At 40.3% G+C, this 18,784-nt stretch overlaps 1 protein-coding gene across 3 annotated transcripts in view; it reads right to left on the bottom strand.

The window, feature by feature from the left end:
- Nucleotides 1-18,784, bottom strand: part of rerea (arginine-glutamic acid dipeptide (RE) repeats a) — a 201,063-nt gene that overhangs the window by 106,931 nt on the left and 75,348 nt on the right. For 2 of the 3 annotated variants that reach the window (XM_028452508.1, XM_028452505.1), the window contains exon 2: nucleotides 2,400-2,910. In XM_028452508.1, the coding sequence (XP_028308309.1) occupies nucleotides 2,400-2,766 (367 nt within the window). In that variant the 5' untranslated portion in view covers nucleotides 2,767-2,910. Of the gene's footprint in view, nucleotides 1-2,399; nucleotides 2,911-18,784 lie in introns of those variants that run through there. The other variant, XM_028452507.1, reaches the window with a different exon arrangement.

The raw sequence follows: 18,784 nt of genomic DNA, 5'->3' as shown, positions 1-18,784 counted from the left end.
TGTTAAAGGACAGAAATAGAGTGAACAACAGCAGCAGCAGCAGGACTGGCGTACGGCGACTGCCTGCCTGCCTGCCTGCTGGAGGGCAGTGCACAGATAATTTAGCCAACTAGATTATGCAGTTGGAATGAAAGTGCAGGATGGTGGAAGCGGTCAACATTTCACTGCACATACCAAAGTCATTCATTTAGTCGTTAAAAAGAAGGAGCATAGCTGAGCGTGTTTCTAAGTGTGAATAGTGATGAAGAAAAAGAAACCACAGCCGAGTCTGATTTCCTACATCTTCCCATTAAACACCCAAGCAATGAAGGCTGCCCCCCACTACTTGACCTTTTACTAGCGCCTAGATAAATGAAAAAACATGGCGGCAATGATTTAGTTGCACGGGTAGGTAGCACAGAGCAGCAGGAGAGAGAGTGTAATCCACACACACTAGCGCGTGCACAAACAAATCGCTGGTCTGGCTTCCTTCCTCCAGTGAGTGTTGACATTCTTGCCTCTAATTCAGCCAATTTATAAACAGTAGGTGAAGGAGAAGCCATGTTTACAGCTGGGAAAAGAAAGGGGTTGGTTCTCCTTTTCATTTCCATTCATCTGACATAATCAAGACACTGTACTGCAGCTCAAAAACCTTCTGGCCTCAGAGGAGACACGAGAACATTTTGGTTTTGTTTTTTAAGAATCAGAATGGTGTCGGGATGAAAACACAAGGCGACTGTCGTCACTATCACATCATCATGTGAAGTACCACTTTGGTTTATTGACTGAGCTCAAGACAAAGCTCAGAGTGGGTCAACTTGGAATTGATTGTGTGGTGCATCAGCCTCCAGCCTGAGGGAGTGCTTCAGCTTTTAGAGTTGCAGCATGAGATGCTCTGCAATCTGTCCACAGCCTTGTGAGAGAGGTGACTATATCTGTGTGAGCACAGAAACTCATCCCAGATGGATTCAACGTTTATTTTCAACCATCCAATTTTCAAAATGACTGCTAAATAAAGTATCATTTATGACAAGAATATGTTGTGCTGGTTTTCAATGGAAAAAACTGAAGAAACTGTATTTTGCAGATACTATCGATTAACCTTTGATGATATACTAATACTGCTTTTTAGTTTCTACATATAACATTTCATAAACTTCTATGAACTTTACTGCTACAACTACCACTGTATATTTAGACATAGGCCTAGGCAATATATCGAGACTCAAGATATATCGAGATTTCTATTTAGGCGATATAGAAAATTACAATATCATCTATAACGATATATAATTTTTATAGCTTATTTTGTATTAAAATACTCGTTTTAGAAATACTACTACTTCTCAGAACCGCATGAAAAGCACAGTTAGATGGATTTCTGACTGCATCCTAACCCAGACACACCACTAAACTCACTCACACGTGCTGTCCCTTCGAAGACTAAAGTGACATATTGTGCAGCTGTTTGTTAATAAATGTGCCTGTGTGTGCTCAGCAAATTTAACCCAGAATAATGTAAATTTTTAACTCAATGAAGTCTTATCAACATTTATATTCATTCCAATTCAATTCAATTGTATATTGTTATTTTAAGAAAAAATATCAAGATATGAGTTTTTGTCCATATTGCCCAAACCCCATCAAGACATGCACCTTTGTATGGTGTAAACACGGCATTGTTTCAAGAGTTTTAAACATAAAACCTGCCAGGAAACGCAAAGGACAAGACAATGAAAGAACTGAAATGGACAGGAAACATGATTCAGAACTTGCTATGAACTATCGTTTCATGTCTCTAAAATTGGAGAAATAGTGATTGTATTCATTTAATCACAGCCAGTGAAGGTTTCCTTCCAACTTTTAATTGCATCACATTAGAGCTGGGCAATATATCCAGATTCAAGATATATCGAGTTTTGTATTTTGGCAATTTTATATATATATATACACACACAGTATATATATATATATATATATATATATATATAATACAGCATGAAAAGCACAGTTAGATGGATTAATGGGCGCGCTCTACCCCAGACCATTATCTAAACAACCCACTCCACAAAACTCACTCACACATGCTGCCCCTTTTAGTAGAAAAAGCCTAAAGTGACACATATTGTGCACCTGTTTGTTAATCAATATGCCTGTGAAACATGTCTAATCAGCAAATTTAATCCTAAAATGTCTGTCTGGTCAGACCTTATTTGAATTAAAATTATTAAGATTTATATCGTGTACTGCCATTTTGAGAAAAGAAAACGAGATTGAGTTTTGGTCCATATCTCCCAGCTCTATGTCACATACTTGTAATGTTTGCCTTGTCCTGGTCACCACAGTCAATACATGACACATCTGTGTTGGTTGTGATCAAAGTAACTTTTCCTAACATTGAAAAGTCAACGACGTCTTACCTCCAGGCCTGTAAACAACATCGTCTTCTGTAATAAAAGACGTGATTTCTCCGTTTTCTGTGCGCTCGTAGCGCGACTTCTTTTTAGGCATCTTCTTTTTGCCTTTCTTGCCGCCCTCCTCGGCCGTGCCGCTGCCTCCGCCCGTGCTGCCATTGTCGTTGTCCTCGTCCTCGCTGTGCTCGCTCTCTGCATAGTTCTTGGCCCCACCCTCCAGCGTACAGCTACGCCGGGGCCTGGAGCTCTCGCTTTCCCGGTCGCCCCGGTCCCCATCCTGCCGGCGGGATTTACCGGCCTCTCTTTTGTCCCGGTCCCTGTCTCTGTCCCTGTCCCGCTCTTTCTCCCGTTCCTTTTCTTTGTCGGCCGTCATGATCCGCCACGTGCCTTCCTCAGTCCTCTCACGGCTGGGCCTCCGTGAAAGGTAGACTGTGAGCCTGGGCTTCAGTCTTCTGAATTTACCAGTCAAATCCAGGGAAAATTTGGCCACACCAACAACCCCAGCGTTTCAGAAAAGCTGTGGATTAGAAAGAACAACAATTAGAGACTGTTTCTGTTGTCTGACATTATCCTACATAGTTACGTTAAGAAAAACACATCGCCAGCTCTGTTTTATACAAGGAAATCCCTCGTAAGGGTGAGATATACAGATACAGATTAGTTGTGGAGATGAAGCATCTGTGCTCATCCCTACATTGCAGTAATAGTTGGCAATCTCTTCACAACCACATATACCCAGGAGAGCCACTGAGCTGCACTATCAAAGAACAGAGCCTTCCAGCTTCCTGCTCTAACTGCACTTTCAGAGAGAAACTGAAACCTATTTATTAAAAGGTTAAAAAAAGAAAAGAGTTTGATATGCAGTATTTGTAACACAAAGAGGCAAAAACAATCCATGACTAAATATTAAAAGTGATTTAATATGCCTAAAGAACTCCTCAGAGAGGCTTTTTCTTCTATTTGTGGTTCATGAGGTCACGAGAAAGATGTAGCAAAAAAAAAAAAAGAAGCTGAATGACACAGTTAACAGGCTAGCTTCTTCGCGTACCATTTGTGATGACAAGGCTCAGTTCTGTGTCATGTGTGTGCGATTTTTGACTGCGAGTGTGAGTGCGGCGCACGTGCCCTGGCTCAATAGCCCACACCCCGCCCCGGCCCTCTGCCCTGCTGACAGTTACTGCTGCGTTAATGTGAAGTGACAGCTCTGGAGGGAAGAACAGAGCAATCCACTGAGTTGGGAAAAAAAAAAAGAGAGGAAAGAGGCAAAGTCAGTGATTTGCAATGCCTGGTCCGCTGCCACTTTCAGCTATCTTTGCCCAGCTACCACATTTCCATGTCATTATGAAATCCTCCATAAATAGCAAAGCGGGTAAAGCTGAAGCAGCATGCTGTGCCCGTGCTACACTGCCCCTATACACAGCCACTTACAAAGAAGGCTACTGATTTACTACTGCACCCCCCCTCTCCACCACTGCTGCAACAAATTAACTAGAAATACTTATTATGGACCCCTGAGGGTTCAGATCAGGCAATCAGCACTCGCGTTACCACGGCTGTGATAGCAGAGTGGAAGGAAAAAGGGAAGAGAAATAAAGGACGAGATGAATAAGGAGCCAGGTAAAGCAAAACTAGAATCATGGGAAAATTCTTCCTCTTTGGTGGCAGACGATTGTTTACGATGAAGAGGAAGAAGAGCAGAGATGGGCAACATTATAACAGTGGGGGCCACAACATGTGGTTGTATCTGATCCGAGGACCACGTTATCAACATATATGTTAACATTTAGAATAATGATTGATCTGAGCATTAATATGGGGGGGGGGGAGAGTTCTGTCTTTTTTTGTCTGTGTGATTTTGTTGTTTTGTTAGTTTTTAGTCATTTTGTGTGTTTTTAAAAGTCATTACTTTTTTTAACCTGGCAAGAGCCAGATTGAAGTATAGCCCTCCCTCTAACTTGAGTTCTCCACATCGATCTAAGTCTGTGTCTGGCAAATCCTTTTGAATAAGGGAGGGACATGAACAGAATGCTTGAAGCTGATTGGGCGATGTCATTATCGGGATGTGCCGCAGAGACGCTGCTACAACAACAACAAGGCTCCGCTTTCCTGTCTTTACCGTCCACAAATGCACAAAGCATCTTCCTGCATCAACATCTTTCTGTTTTGATTCGGAGCTATGCCAATAGCGGTAGCCCAGCTAGTTCCTCTCCCCGCAACTGTGCGTGTGCCAGTTCTGCTTCGGCGCTTCTGCCTTCGTCACACCCGAATATATCTCACCCTAAACCATAACACTGCCTCATGATTGGGTCGAACCGTTTCGGTTCAATTTCAAAAAACAAGGGCGGGAAAAGCACAAGATGGATTCTGGTATATGTGAACACCAAGAGAATCCATCTTGCAGGCAAGGTTAGGTGTTTTTGTATTCTTGTTGTAATTTTGTGTATTTTTGTTGTTGTTTTCTTTATTTTCCTGTAATTTTATTTGTGTGGCTTTGGAGCTATTCTATAATGTGCTTCCTAGTCATTTTGTTTGTTTAAGTGGTTGTTGTGTCTGTCTTTGTTGTCCTTTTGTGTATTTTTGGAATTTGTTGAGTTCTTTGTGAATTTAGCTGTCGATTTGTGTGTTTTTGGGGTCACTTTCTGCATTTTTGTTGTTGTTTTCTGTATTTTCCTGTCATTTTGTGTCATTTTGTTTGACAGTTTGTGTGTCTTTGGAGCTATTCTATAATGTGTTGCTGTTTTTTCCTCGTCATTTTCTTTGTTTAAACGGATGCTGTGTCTGTCTGTGTCATTTTGTGTGTTTTTGGAATTTTTTTTGTGTTTTTGTGTACTTTGTGCATTTTGCTGTGCATCTTGTGTGTTTTGAAAGTAATTTTGTGTATTATGTTAGGCTTTATATTCCTTCCAACTTCTTGAAATACAATTTTGGGGGATTAGTTTTGGGGGCTGCACAAAATTAGACCAAGGGAGGAAAGGCACACACTCATCAACACAGACGTGTGTGTGTGTGTGTATATACACAATGGTGCAGTTGACAAAGGTGCTCCTCAGCAGCGGGTGCTGTCATCTCGTGAGCAGACACCAACTGACAGGGCAGCTGCACTTGTCGTCGGCTTCAACACAAACACTAGGCCTGATTAAACTGCAGCCTCGTCACAGCCCCATTAATCACCTAATGATGAGTTAACACGCCGACTGCTGGGCTGCCAGCATACACACACACAAGCACAATAGTGCACACACTACAGACACAATCAGCATGGGTGCGTTAGGTGAACAACACGCAACTAATCTAAGTTGGAGTGCCAAAATACAGTGGATTCATATCCAGCAGAGGCTGGACTTAGAGGTGTGAGGTATTTGAAAACATTCACCAAGGTACCATTTGATAGCAACAGTCTAATCCTGGGGACTGCTACAATCTGTGTATGAGCTAAGCACCTCTTCTCTCCTCTAATCAGTAACATAAGCCCCTTCCACTGAACCCAACCGGGACTCTAAACTGTTGCAAATGGAGGGCTGGCCCTTTCTCCTTTGATGTCAAGAGCAGTTATAAGCCTTTGTAAGAATCTTTACAATTTGGCACTATTAGATTTACATCTGGATACAATTTACACAACTGCCTCGGAGCAAATTTCGCATCTCCATTTACATTCCCGAGATTGTGTTTATTAACCCTCCGAAGCTTGAAAAAAAAAAAAACTTCAAGAAATACTTTTTCAAGCTCAATCGGCTTTAAAAAATGACTAATTTGTTTAAAACACTCTTCATTGTCTGGCTATGGCTTCTGCCTTGTAGTGCTGTTTGTAGCAGATAATTGAGTGAGTAAAAAGCAGCGTGTCAGACTGAAATAGAAACACTTTGGCAATGAAAAGTCATAATGGATTGATGGCCAAGAGGGACAAGAAAGAAAAAGTGAGACAGAGGGAGAGAAAGTAGGAGAAAGAAGTCTCTCCACCCACTACCAAAGAAATAAAGTGCTGCTCAGTGCAAAGCAGCAGCAGTGGCTGCCTGGCCGATGAATAACGTGGTGAGGGGGCAGGTGAGGCTTGAAACTATTACACATCAATCACTGGGCCAGGACGCTTTGAAAGATACCAGCTGTCTTAATGGAAAAGCAAAGGAGGGGGCAGTGGATGGAGAAGGGTTGAGGCAGGGGTCCCGGCTAACGCCACCTAATCCACTATTTACATTACTGCAATGAAGTCAAGGGGCTAGCAGCCAGCGGGGCCAGCTCAAATGCATTTCTGCTGGTTTCAATGAGACTTCTGGCCTGAAAAACCACACAGTTTGTACCTCGATTAACACATCATCCCTCACATTGGCCACACACAGGGATAGTTTTACTAAAAAACAGCTCTCTCCCTTTTTTTTCTTCTTTTTTACTCCATATTAAACTCACTATCTACTGAACAGAGTTTACAAATCTATGTTTTATTCATTCCACTCAGTCTCACAGTTAGAAAACCAGACTCATCACTGTAGCTAATCAAGATCTTGGCAAGGATAAGCATTCAAATTCACCACACTTTGCTAAATTACTTATACAGCATGGTGAAACAGTTGGGCTTCTGCTGGCACCAGGGTTGGAGTCAATTACATTTTTTAAATTACAATTACATCTTCAATCATCCATGTTCAATTACAACTAAATTACAATTTTGTTGACCGTTTTTTTTTTTTTACAATTACAAATATGCTATATTGATCCTTACAAGAACTGACTGATAAACTTGATATGAAACATATTTCAATAATTAATTATGTATGTGTAAACCATAGAACTATAACGTGGTCCCCCAGTTTTGCATTGAATTATATTGTTAATGACAATTTTTATATAATTTCAATGCCAATTACAAGGTCAATTATCTGAACTCAATTACAATTTAATTACGATTACAAAAGCAACAGATTTTTCCAGTTACAATTACAATTATAATTAGGTCATAATTGTAATTCATGACCAATTACATGATTACAATTGTAATTGACCCCAACCCTGGCTATCACCCTCGTAAACTAGTGAGTAATACTCTTGAATTATACATGTTTAATAGACAAATACATAAAAAGTGCAACAAAGAGGGAAAATAAATTAAAACTCTGAAAAAGAAACAACTTGACCGACAGAGCTATAATTTCTGCTTTGGGAAAAAGAAACCGGAAAGCCATTCAATGTATTATGAAGTAGCAAAATGTGACTGGCAAGGATTTCGGGCTGGATTTGTGGCGGGATTGAGCCAAACACAAGCATGAATACAGATGAGAGGAGAACAATTTTAGCGTGAGTATACACAGGGTTCTTAACAATGAGAGCAACTCCTATTGATCCGGATAAACCGACGAGATCTTAGCTGTGGTGATACTGAGCTGCAGCAGGTTTTTGTCTGCTTCAGCCTATTACTAAATGCAATCCAATGTAAGCTGCATCAGAGCAATGAGTCAGCTGGAGCCACTTCATACTGGATATACTGCTTTGTTTTACCTGCTTCAATCACACACCTTGCTTTATTCTCTTTTTTAGTTGATATTTCAGGACACAGATGCTCTATTTGTTGATTTTAATCTCTGATGAACCACTTTTTCTTGCCTTTGCTAAAGCTGCACTAATGAATGCTCTATTTTTAGCAAACACCCGGGGTTAGTTTAGTAGGTAAAAGCCACGTTTCACAAAACAGACAGCTTGGGGCTTTCAAACATCAACTCTTAAACTTGCCAAGAGACTCCCAGAACACAAAGGGGATGCACTGATGCTCACATAACATCACCGGCACAATAACATTTTAGCCTCCCTGAAAAGATTAATTCGGGTAATTTGCACAACCTCCCTTGGACGACAATAGCAAGCTTTTCTTTTGTAATTAAAGCCAATCTGACAGATTCTTGGTCCAATGGTCCAAAGGTGCTTTCAGCCACAGACACAAGGTTCATACTGTGAGCTCCACAGGGTTTAAGCTTCAACGCCATTTCTAAAAGAAGAGTAAATCTCGCTCCAGTCACCGTTTGTGAGCTCTGTGAAGGCTCCAACTGTCCCAGGGGGGAAAAAGGGGGGGTTGTGAGTGTCCACGACCAAAGATGTCCATTATCTACAAGGTCTGAACAGCGCTTCAATTTGGAGCCTAATAAAAACTACTTCAAGACCACGTATGTGTGGCCGGTGCAAAGCTGAAGGCCATTTCAGCAGCTCTGACGGCCTCATAAGGCATGATGTTTGGACACAGCTCCTGAGGGAAATGCCAGACTTGTCCATTGACACCTTTTCAGAAATGTAATTGTGTGCCAGTCAGTAAGAAACCCCTCCCCCTTTGCTCCACAGATATGAAAAGCAGGGAGAATGTAGGGTATGTGGCAGCAAATCATATTATCATGAACCTGGCTCTTAATTGCATTTCCTTGTGAGCTTTTTTTTTGACAGTACAAATTAAGTGCCAGAGAGAATTTCTAATGTCTTTTATCACTGGTGACACACTTGACAATTCCATTTTTGGTGTGAACTGTGTTATTGTAATGGAAATTTACCCATGGGTCATGTTGAGGTCAGAAAAGGAATAAATACTCACTGGGGGATACATTTAAGGCTCATTTGTACCCAGAAAAGTCTGTTCCTCTGAGAGCATTTTCAATCGTATAAAATAATGTCGTTGCATGGAGGGTGGAGGTAAAATGTCACATCATTCCATTTAGCACTTTACTGAGTCATACACTATGCTTAATATATATATATATATATATGTATGTATATTCTAAGCACTCACTTACTTCCACTGATATTGTACAATCAAACACTCCCACTCCGGCTCTACATTGTGCCTGTTGGCATAATGATCCAATCCATCAGTTCAACTCCTACTGGTAGTCTAAATGAATGCGAGAGGAGGAAATGTATTCACACAGGCTGCCCTACATCCCCCAGCTACTCTAATCATGATGCCACACAGAGTGACGTGCCAACAAGAACAGGGGGGGAGGGGGTAACACACACACATCAATAGAGTGACAGATAAGACAGCTTTAAGCAATCTGGATGACAGCTTGGGCTGACAGGAGCACTGAAGGATGTCTTTATACTAAGGCCGAAATGACTCGTCGATTGAACCGACTAAATCGATTTGGAAAATGAGTCGAATGGTTTAATTCACGTTCGCGCAGCCATTGGGTTTGATTTTTGTACCAGGACATTGCTTTTCTTTACGCGCCCCTGCCCTTACTTATGTTATATAAAGGCTGGGATACACTGTGCGATTTTTTCAATAGTTGTACTCAGCTCCAGCTCAAACTGTGCGACTCAGACGCAGAGCCCGAATGTGCGCAGCTCACGATGCGTGTTCTCACACTGTACGGACCGACACTCTGACACGATCTGACTGCTCACACTGTACGTTCATACACGACACGTCGGGGTCTTGTTTCCGGAAAAGAAATGTACAAATTAGAAGAAGAAGAAGAAGAAGAAGAAGAACTCTGAAGCGTCACCATTAAAACATACGAAGAAGAAAAACCCGGAAGAGGAGAGACGCTCTCGAATCTCAGCAAAAAGAGCTTTAAAAGAGCTGGCTGGACAGACGTGGGAAGTACAGTCTGTCAATTTTACAGCGGTCCTACGGTGTTCGCGCATGCGCAGTGTGAACGTTTACGGTAAGCCGGTCCGTGGCACTGCTTCAACTGCGAGATACCCTCACGAGGAGCTCACAAGAACGACTTTACAACCTACGATTGGTGATCAGGAGCTGGTCGTGAGGTGTTCGTCACTTCTCGTGACACCATGTATACTACACGATGCACGGCACACAATTTAGCTGAAACTCGCACGATCCCACAAAATAGTCGCACAAGTCGAAAATCGGCTCAAAATAAGCCAAAAATCGCACAGTGTATGCCCGCCTTAAGATAGCACTGCGTTTATTGTAATACGGTTTGTAACACAGCTTCACTAGAGGATCTATTTAAAGCAGCGCACATATATCAAAGGGCAAAACACTTCCATTCTATATTAAGGCAGAGATATACTGTACCTGTAGAGATGGGTTGAAAATTGTATGTTTGTAGATTTAATTGTTGATAGAATGGCAGGTAAATGGATACTCTGAGGCATAAAATCACATGTACTCTTTTTACCCCATTTCAAAACATGTTTTACATGTTGATATATGAATACCGATAAAAATGGTAACATAAATATGTAAATATGTGTAAATAACCCTAAAAATGTGTGACAATATTGCTTACAAAATGATTTTCCGTTATTTTGCTTATTGATTAAAGGAAGCTGTATTCGTTATCGAAATATTTTGTGGTTTGATATTGACGTTAAAACATAACTACAAGCATTATCAGAGCCAAAAAGGGAATTTTTCTTACTTTTTAAGTTAAATATACAATTTTATTATCGTTGAACTTTGGGGAACATTTCTGGATCTAAATGCACTGTATAGTGAATCATTGTGGCTGTATTTATTTGAGCAACATTCTTTGAGGCCTTTATTTAAGTAATGCCTATTTGAAAGGTTACTGTGAAATGATGTTGTTAGATTCTTCTAGATTTATGTATTTTGTGCAATAAAAAGAGCTGTTTGTGTCAAGTAAATCTGTTAGTTATGGAATAAACTGCAAAACTTTCTTTCTCACAAACTGCAAAAAATTGATTAATTAATCATTAAAATAGTTGTTTACTTCAGCCCTGCTTCACCAACACTTTACCCAAAACAAAGCTAATAGGTCAGTGCACAAAACAGTGTCTCCGCCTAAATTATTAGGCTATGAGCAAGCACAACGCGGCGCTCTCTTCTCGAGCAGATGGTCGGGGGTGGAGGACAACCCCCCCATTCAATGCCATATAATGATCTGAAGCACAAAACACCTTCAAATATAACAGAGAATGGCATCACCACTAATTAGGCACAACTATTACATCATATGGTACTAAAACAACTCCTCTAGACACCAACCACCAATGCACATAAAACATTGCAGTTGATTTTTTTATACCAAATACATTAAACTAAACACTCCTCTTTTAGAGTCAGCTTTCCCATTTGTTTGATGCCCATACATGCCAATTGGACCCAACCAAAGCCATAACTCACGACTGCAAATAGACATTCAAAGACCGAGGCCTGTGTTTGTTTTATGGAAAAAGACCAGTTCAGAAAGCAGCCAGCGGGTGAGATGAATAATGGGAGAGCATTATATTTAGTGTAGCATTCATTCTTATCATTCAGCACCTCAGTTACACAGACTAGAGAAGAAAGCACCCACCACGGTGCACAGAAGGTACCGAACATGGATGATGAATGTTATGCTATGCCTCTTACACTGAATATTGCCTGATTCTGGATGCATTTCCTTCGTCTCTTAAAGAAACAAGACAAGGGGATGACAAGGCAGAAAACACCGATGGATTCAGCAGGAAGTGAAAAGAGAGCCTCATGTTTTCTGTGAACAGTTAATAAAACATGGAACCGGGGCCTCTTACACTGGTGGTATTTAGTCCACAAACTGGGCACAAATACACACAATTAGTCAGAGCTGCATGGTTTACTTCTTGGACAGTGATGCCTGTGTCTAAATATAGACATCTGCTTTTAAACTGGGCCATTTCCAGGAGAAAAATCACCAACTGGGGGCAGAGAAAAGGCTTTTGGGAACACTTTAACAATAGAGAGCGAGTATTACATGGTGTACAGTAGTGATCCACAGATTAACCCTGCCTGTTCATGTGTGAAATGGAGACTTGATCCTGAGCTGATAGTTTGGCTCTGCCTCTAGGAAACACAAGCAACATTTTTTTCCATCCCCCCCCAAACACCTGCAATGTGTCGGGATTATACAGTGAATCCTTCACAGCAGCACTTTAAACACCCGCTCATTGCACCATAACTTATGCTGAATGCAGCCCCGTTGTCCTTTATTCAAACAGAGGTGAACCGAGCTGACTGCGTGTCAGAGTTGCTGCGAGTAAGCCTCAGATATTCCTGGAATGTTAATGTTGGGCTTTGAGCATAGCAGCCTCCCCAACTTCTGCTCTCCTCTCCTCACAGGGTCATTATTGACAGTGAAAAGACTACTTACGTCTTTGGAAGTCAAAACTAATTTTACCTATTTCAAATTGAAGACGCTACCTGAAACCGATGTGCTTTTTCCTGTTTCTCAAAAATAACACGAGGAGGAAACGTGTAGAGCTCAGGTTACCGTTTATCCTGCACCAAATTACCACAACGTTATGAGACAGCAGCTGCTGCCAGCGCAGGCATTTTTTTTAAGCACACTATATGCTTTGTCAATGGATAAGAAATCAGACTCTAGAACACTAAATGAGTTAGTTCATTCACGTTAGTGGAGCCATTGGGTCTGATTTTTGTACCAGGGCAATAGCGCTCCGCCCGGACCGCTGCTGTGGCTGAAAATGCAGCAAAACTCACAGTTTACTAAAGAGAAAATGAAAGTAAGTAAAGTGTGAGATCGTTGCACACTGAACAAAAGAAATAACAGTTTTAACAGCTTCACTAGAGCCTAGGTTCCCAAAGTGGGGTACGAGTACCCCCAGGGGCACGCGAATTGACATAAGGGGTGCGTGACTGAAAATTAAAAATAATGACAACATTGGACACTAGAATATAAATAGAGCAGTTAATGCTAATGCTAGGCTAATGCTATTGCTAATCTAACGCTAGGTAAATGTTAATGCTAGGTTGTTATTATTAATGCTAGGTTATTGTTATTGCTATAGGTTAATGTTAATGCTAGGCTAATGCTAATGCTAGGTCAATGTTAATGTTAGGCTAATTCTATTGCTATGTTAGTGTTAATGCTAGACTAATGATAATGCTATGTTAAAGCTAATACTTGGTCAATTTTAATGGTCAGCTAATGTCATTGCTAGGTTATCGCTATTTCTTAGCTAATGCTAATTTAATTGAATTAAGGCAGAGATATACCTGTAAACGCCATATGTTTGCCGATTGAATTGCTCATAGAACAACCATTAAATGGACACTCCGAGGCATAAAATCCCATGGACCTTTTTCACTCCGCTTCAAAATATGTTTTACATGTACAATAATGCAATATTACTTAGAAATGAAGTTAAAAGAAGCAGTATTTGTTATTGGATTATTTTGTGGTTTGATATTGGCGTTAAAACATAGCTACAAACATTACACTGTATCACAGCCAAACAAGGAGCATTAAATTTGTTTTGATTGCTTATTAAGTTAAATATACAGTGTTATTATCATTGAACTTTGGGGAACCTTTCTGGATCTAAATGCACTGTATAGTGAAACACTGTGGAAACGTGTGAAACTTTGCTTTTAGGCCTTTATTTAAGTAATGCCTATTTGAAAGGTTACTGTGAAATTATTTTTGTTAGATTCTTCTATGGTTCTGTGTTTTGTGCAATAAAAAGAGCTCAAAGGGATTTTTTTTGTCACGTAAAGCTGTGAAGTTATGGAATATGATGAAGAAGATGAAGAAGAAGAAGATTATTAAACCTGCAAAACTAGGGAGTTGTCATATAATGAAAAATAGAGATGGATTAATGAATCACCAAAATAGTTGTTTACTTCAGCCCTACTTCATCCACACTTTACTCAAAACAAAGTTAATAGGTCAGTGCACAAAACAGTGTCTCTGGCTAAATGATTAAACTATGAGCAAGCACAACGCGCCAACACTATTACAGTGGTTCACAAACTTTTTGGGCTCAAATACCCTCTTTTCTCTTATTTCTTAAGTACCCCCTTTGTCCGACGACAATATTTTTCTCAGAAAACTATTTGAAAACAAATGTAGAGCATAACGATGGAGTGAATAAGTAATAACACACTTTTTAAATAATCTCATTTTGTAAATAAGTGGAAAGAAACAGTATTCAGTAGTGATAGACCGATACATTGGCCGGTGTATCGGCATCGGCCGACGTGGGCTGCTGTGTTCGCCGATCTGCATCATTTACAGAGAGCAGAAATATTTTTTACTTGTTCTACGACACCCGTTTTTAATATTTGTTAAATATTTTTTACTTGTTGTTCTACCTCACCTTTGTTAATTTCAATAACTGTTCCTTTTTTTAAAAGTTGAGACTCGTACCATTTGTTATCAGCATTGTGTCATTTTTATGACATAAATTGAGGGAGCAAAAGCAGTATCGGCTCCAAATATCAGCTCAAGAAAATCGGCAGTCCGTATCGGTCATCGGCTAAGGCTGACGGGGAAAAAAAAATAAAAATCGGTATCGGCATTGGCCCTAAAAAAAATATCGGTCCATCCCTAATATTCAGTGACTCCTGAATAGATTTCAATAGTTTTTATGATTTACAGTCATCTCCCTCCTGATGAGTGACCAAACATGTTCTAATCAAGATCATTTCTAACATCATTTTGTGTGTTTTTGTGTCATATTGTATATGTTGTCTGTTCTTTTTATTATTCATTATATTTTTCTCTTATTTTGTTGTTGTTTTTGTGTGTTATTATTTTCTAAATTGTTCTCTCTCTCTGTGTGTGATTTTAGTGTCATTTGGTTGTTTCTCTAACCCTTTTATTTTAGTGTATTTTGTAGTAATCTTGAGTATTTTTCTCTCATTTAGCGTGTCTTTGTTGTTGTTTTGTGTGTTGTTGGCAATAATAAATATTTTTCTCTCTTAGTGTTTGTGGTGTCAGTTTGTGTATTTTGTAGTTTGTCGGTTCTTTTTATTATTCAGTATATTTTTCTCTTATTTTGTGTGTTTTTTGTTGTCGTTTTTATGAGTAGCTGCCATTTAGTTTGGATAATAATTTTTCAATAAAAAAAAAAACATTATGAAACCCCACATTTTTAATGCCTTCATTTGTTAATTTTGCTCTCTCTCTCTCTCTCCCTCTCTCTCTCTCTCAAGTACCCCCTGTGGTGCCATCGCATACCCCCATTTGAGTAACACTGCTCGAGAACACTAAATGTTATTGAGCATCAATCCTAAACTTAAAGCTATAAGAAAAAAGGTACAGAACCGTATTCAGCTACGTAGGTATCAATCTACATTGTGGACACGAACACACACACACACACACACACACTATAGTTTTATTTGCTGTCCAGGTCAGACTATGTGCTCGGTCAATAAATGGCTAGAGTGTAATGTGCCTTGACCTTCTATCTTTCTTTCAGCAGCTCCTTACATATATTGCTGTCTCTCCTCATATATCACTTGGGCAAATGGTGTCCTTCACCTAGCTCCCTGCTGTCCTCTCCTTAAAAGGCTGAGAGGACATCTTTGCTGGCTATACGACACAACTGACAGCCTGGGAGCCTCCTTTCCAACCAGAGGTGTAGGGCACACAAAGGCAGCTCATTAAATGCTGCAATTAATAATCATGTTTAACTACATGCCCTCTTCTCCCTCATTTATAAGCATCAAACAATAGTTAATGGGGAACACGGGGCAACAATGTGTCTGCTTTTTAGTTTCCATGAAAAGACGTGCCCTTCTACCCTTCTCGCTCTGTCGCCATCAAAGCAGGAGACACCTCATCCCTTTTAAAACAGCTTATTTATGATGCCAGTTGCACTGTCAGAAGAAAAAAAAAATGCAGCATTCCTGCAACACTCAGCGAAACTGGACGGATCACTTTACACAGCAGTTTACCATTTCCATCTCTGCACCTCTTCTCCTCAGCAGGCCAGTCCAACAATTCAATACCTAATATGTAAAAACCCCATAATTGGTGTCTACAAGAATCAAAAAAGCTTAAAACGCAAAGATAGCAGACACAGGCTTTGCCGATTACATATTTTGTTTTGTGATAAAATAAACTCTGATAAGCAGTAGCAAAAGCCCGACGTGATTGAATTAGCTTTGCACTTAGAGCTCCATTGATCTCAGCGCTCATCTGTGCAGATGAGGCCTGGAAAGGCAGCTGGTAATCCAATAGCAGCAATGGGAAGTGCTTCAAGGACTCTGCCGTGTTTACCCACCCATTTCCTACAGAGAGAGGCAAGATGTTAGTGCATGCCACTCACTGGACTGATTGGAAGCCCAGGGACCTTGGGAGCAGCACTGAAATGAAATACAGAGAAAGCAAGGTACTCATATGTGAGGAGTCATCACTTTTACCACGGCTATCATGTAATGAGCAAACAGAACGAATGGAGCACGGAAGGCAGTGTTTAAATGAGCCGAGCGCTAACATTTAAGCCCTTTTACACAGGCTTCACTTCATAATCCATGCCAACAATCTAAAAGCAAAACCGATTCCAATTTAAAGGCTGGATTCAGTCAAAGTTGAAAGTGTGAGCTTCAGAGAACAGACGCAAAGACACACTGTGATAACTTTGTCGCAGCCAGCCCTGATGCAAACCTTTGCAATCAATTTTGCATGACGAGAATGACATCCAACAAGTACCCAGAGGGCAGAGATCATGTGAAATTAAACAGAGCAAAGCTGAGGCAGGGAAAAAGGGAAACAAAGCCGTTTCTCCTTTTGTACATGTTGTGAAGTGAATTGTTGCCTGGATAGTATCACTGTAGTACGTACACACACACACACACACACACACACACACACACACACACACACACACACACACACACACACACACACACACACACACACACACACACACACACACACACACACACACACACACACACACACACACACACACACACACACACACACACACACACACACACAGTACTCAAAAAATAGTAAGAACTCTAATGACCTACAGACGCACCACAAACACAAACCTAACTCACTCCCTTCACTAATAACCTTAGGCTGTTTACCAATGTTATTACTTTATGGAACAGTACAAGCCCTAAATGGAAACGGCATTTCTCATCAGCAGTCTTTTAGAGCTTTATTTTAGCCATTAACCGCTTTGTGGTAAACAATAGCTTTCAGGTCAAATTTACAACATTTGAAAACCACAACGTCACCACAAAAGCATCTCAGGGTTCTCGCCAGCGCTGTTGAGCGTAGGGGACCCCTACAGTGTGATGTCGCCCCCTACGCTGTGTTTCAACCAGTGTCTAGGGCTTTTTTGTTGTTTTTTCCTTTTTAATCGGTACCGTCGTTATAATTGTTGCACACTTTGACAGAGAAGGGACTTCCAGGTGTGCCCACTATCAAATACATCAGCCGCACCGTCTATATAATACAGGCCATTTGAACAGATGCTCCTGTTTTTACCAGAGGGCCCCTGCAGCCTCATAGCTGGCCCCTATGTTGCCTGTGTGCATCCTCCGCTTGGTAACCGTAATCACGTCTAGGGATCGACAGATATGTATTTTTTCAGGGCCGATGCCGATACCAATTTTTTTTTTCCATCAACCTTTACCGATGACCGATACGGACTGCCGATTTTCTTGGGCCGATATTTGGAGCCGATAGTATTTATGCTCCCTCAATTTACATCATAAAAATAACACATTGATAACAAACGGTACAAGTCTCGATTTAAAAAAAAGAAATATTTATTGAAATAAACAAAGGTGAGGTAGAACGACAACAAGTAAAAATATTCAACAAATATTAAAAACAGGTGATGTAAAACAAGAACAAGTAAAAAATATTTAGCAAATATTAAATAATGCGAATCATGTGTAGCGGCACATGACGCAAGTAAGTAAGTAAAATGTATTTGTATAGTGCTTCTCACAGACAATCATCACAAAGTGCTCCACAGTTGTAAAATAAATAAGTAAAAGAGCATGTAACCAAATAAATAGCATAAAGTATCACAAAACACAATGCTAGCTGCTTGTCATGTTTATAACGCATCATTCTACATGCACGCACACAGATGTGAATACTGTCAGGTTGAAATGGGTTCAGGCTTAAAGAGAAATCAGCTTCAGTCTTTTGAATCAAATGTTATTTCTTGTCTATACAGTGTGAGTATTTATTTGTGGAGGACTTATACCAAGCATTAGTAACTCTATTCACCATAACCCTTCACCAATTCAACAAATAACTTTTGGCTCTACAGTAAGGCAATAACAAAGAAAATATACATTTTTTTCTTAACCTTGCGATCCCCCTACGTTGTGAAAAATCCCTGGTACGAACCCTGCATCTGCTTTAAAATATATTTTAGCTAAATAATCAAAGTTCATGGTGAGATAGTGAATTGGGAAGATGATAAGATTTAAATGAGTTTGTGGGGCCCTGTGCACACCAAAGCTTCAACAAAGACCTATTATAAAGGATTACCTACAAGTGTTCCTTTAATCAGCACGTACAAGAACTCTAGAAATCCCTCAACAAGCGCCCCAGAAGAATAGCTTTCTCTGAAGCCCTATCAAGGTAGAGGATCTTCTTCACTGTCAGCAGTCTGAGTGGGAGTGATTGCGTGGATGAAAAGATGTGCTGCTACCTGGCTATGATGTCCTCTCCGACACTCACAGA

This window comes from Gouania willdenowi, chromosome 7 (genome assembly GCF_900634775.1).
Source record: "Gouania willdenowi chromosome 7, fGouWil2.1, whole genome shotgun sequence".
Classification (NCBI taxonomy): domain Eukaryota; kingdom Metazoa; phylum Chordata; class Actinopteri; order Blenniiformes; family Gobiesocidae; genus Gouania; species Gouania willdenowi.
This window is presented reverse-complemented; position numbering and strand designations above follow the sequence as displayed.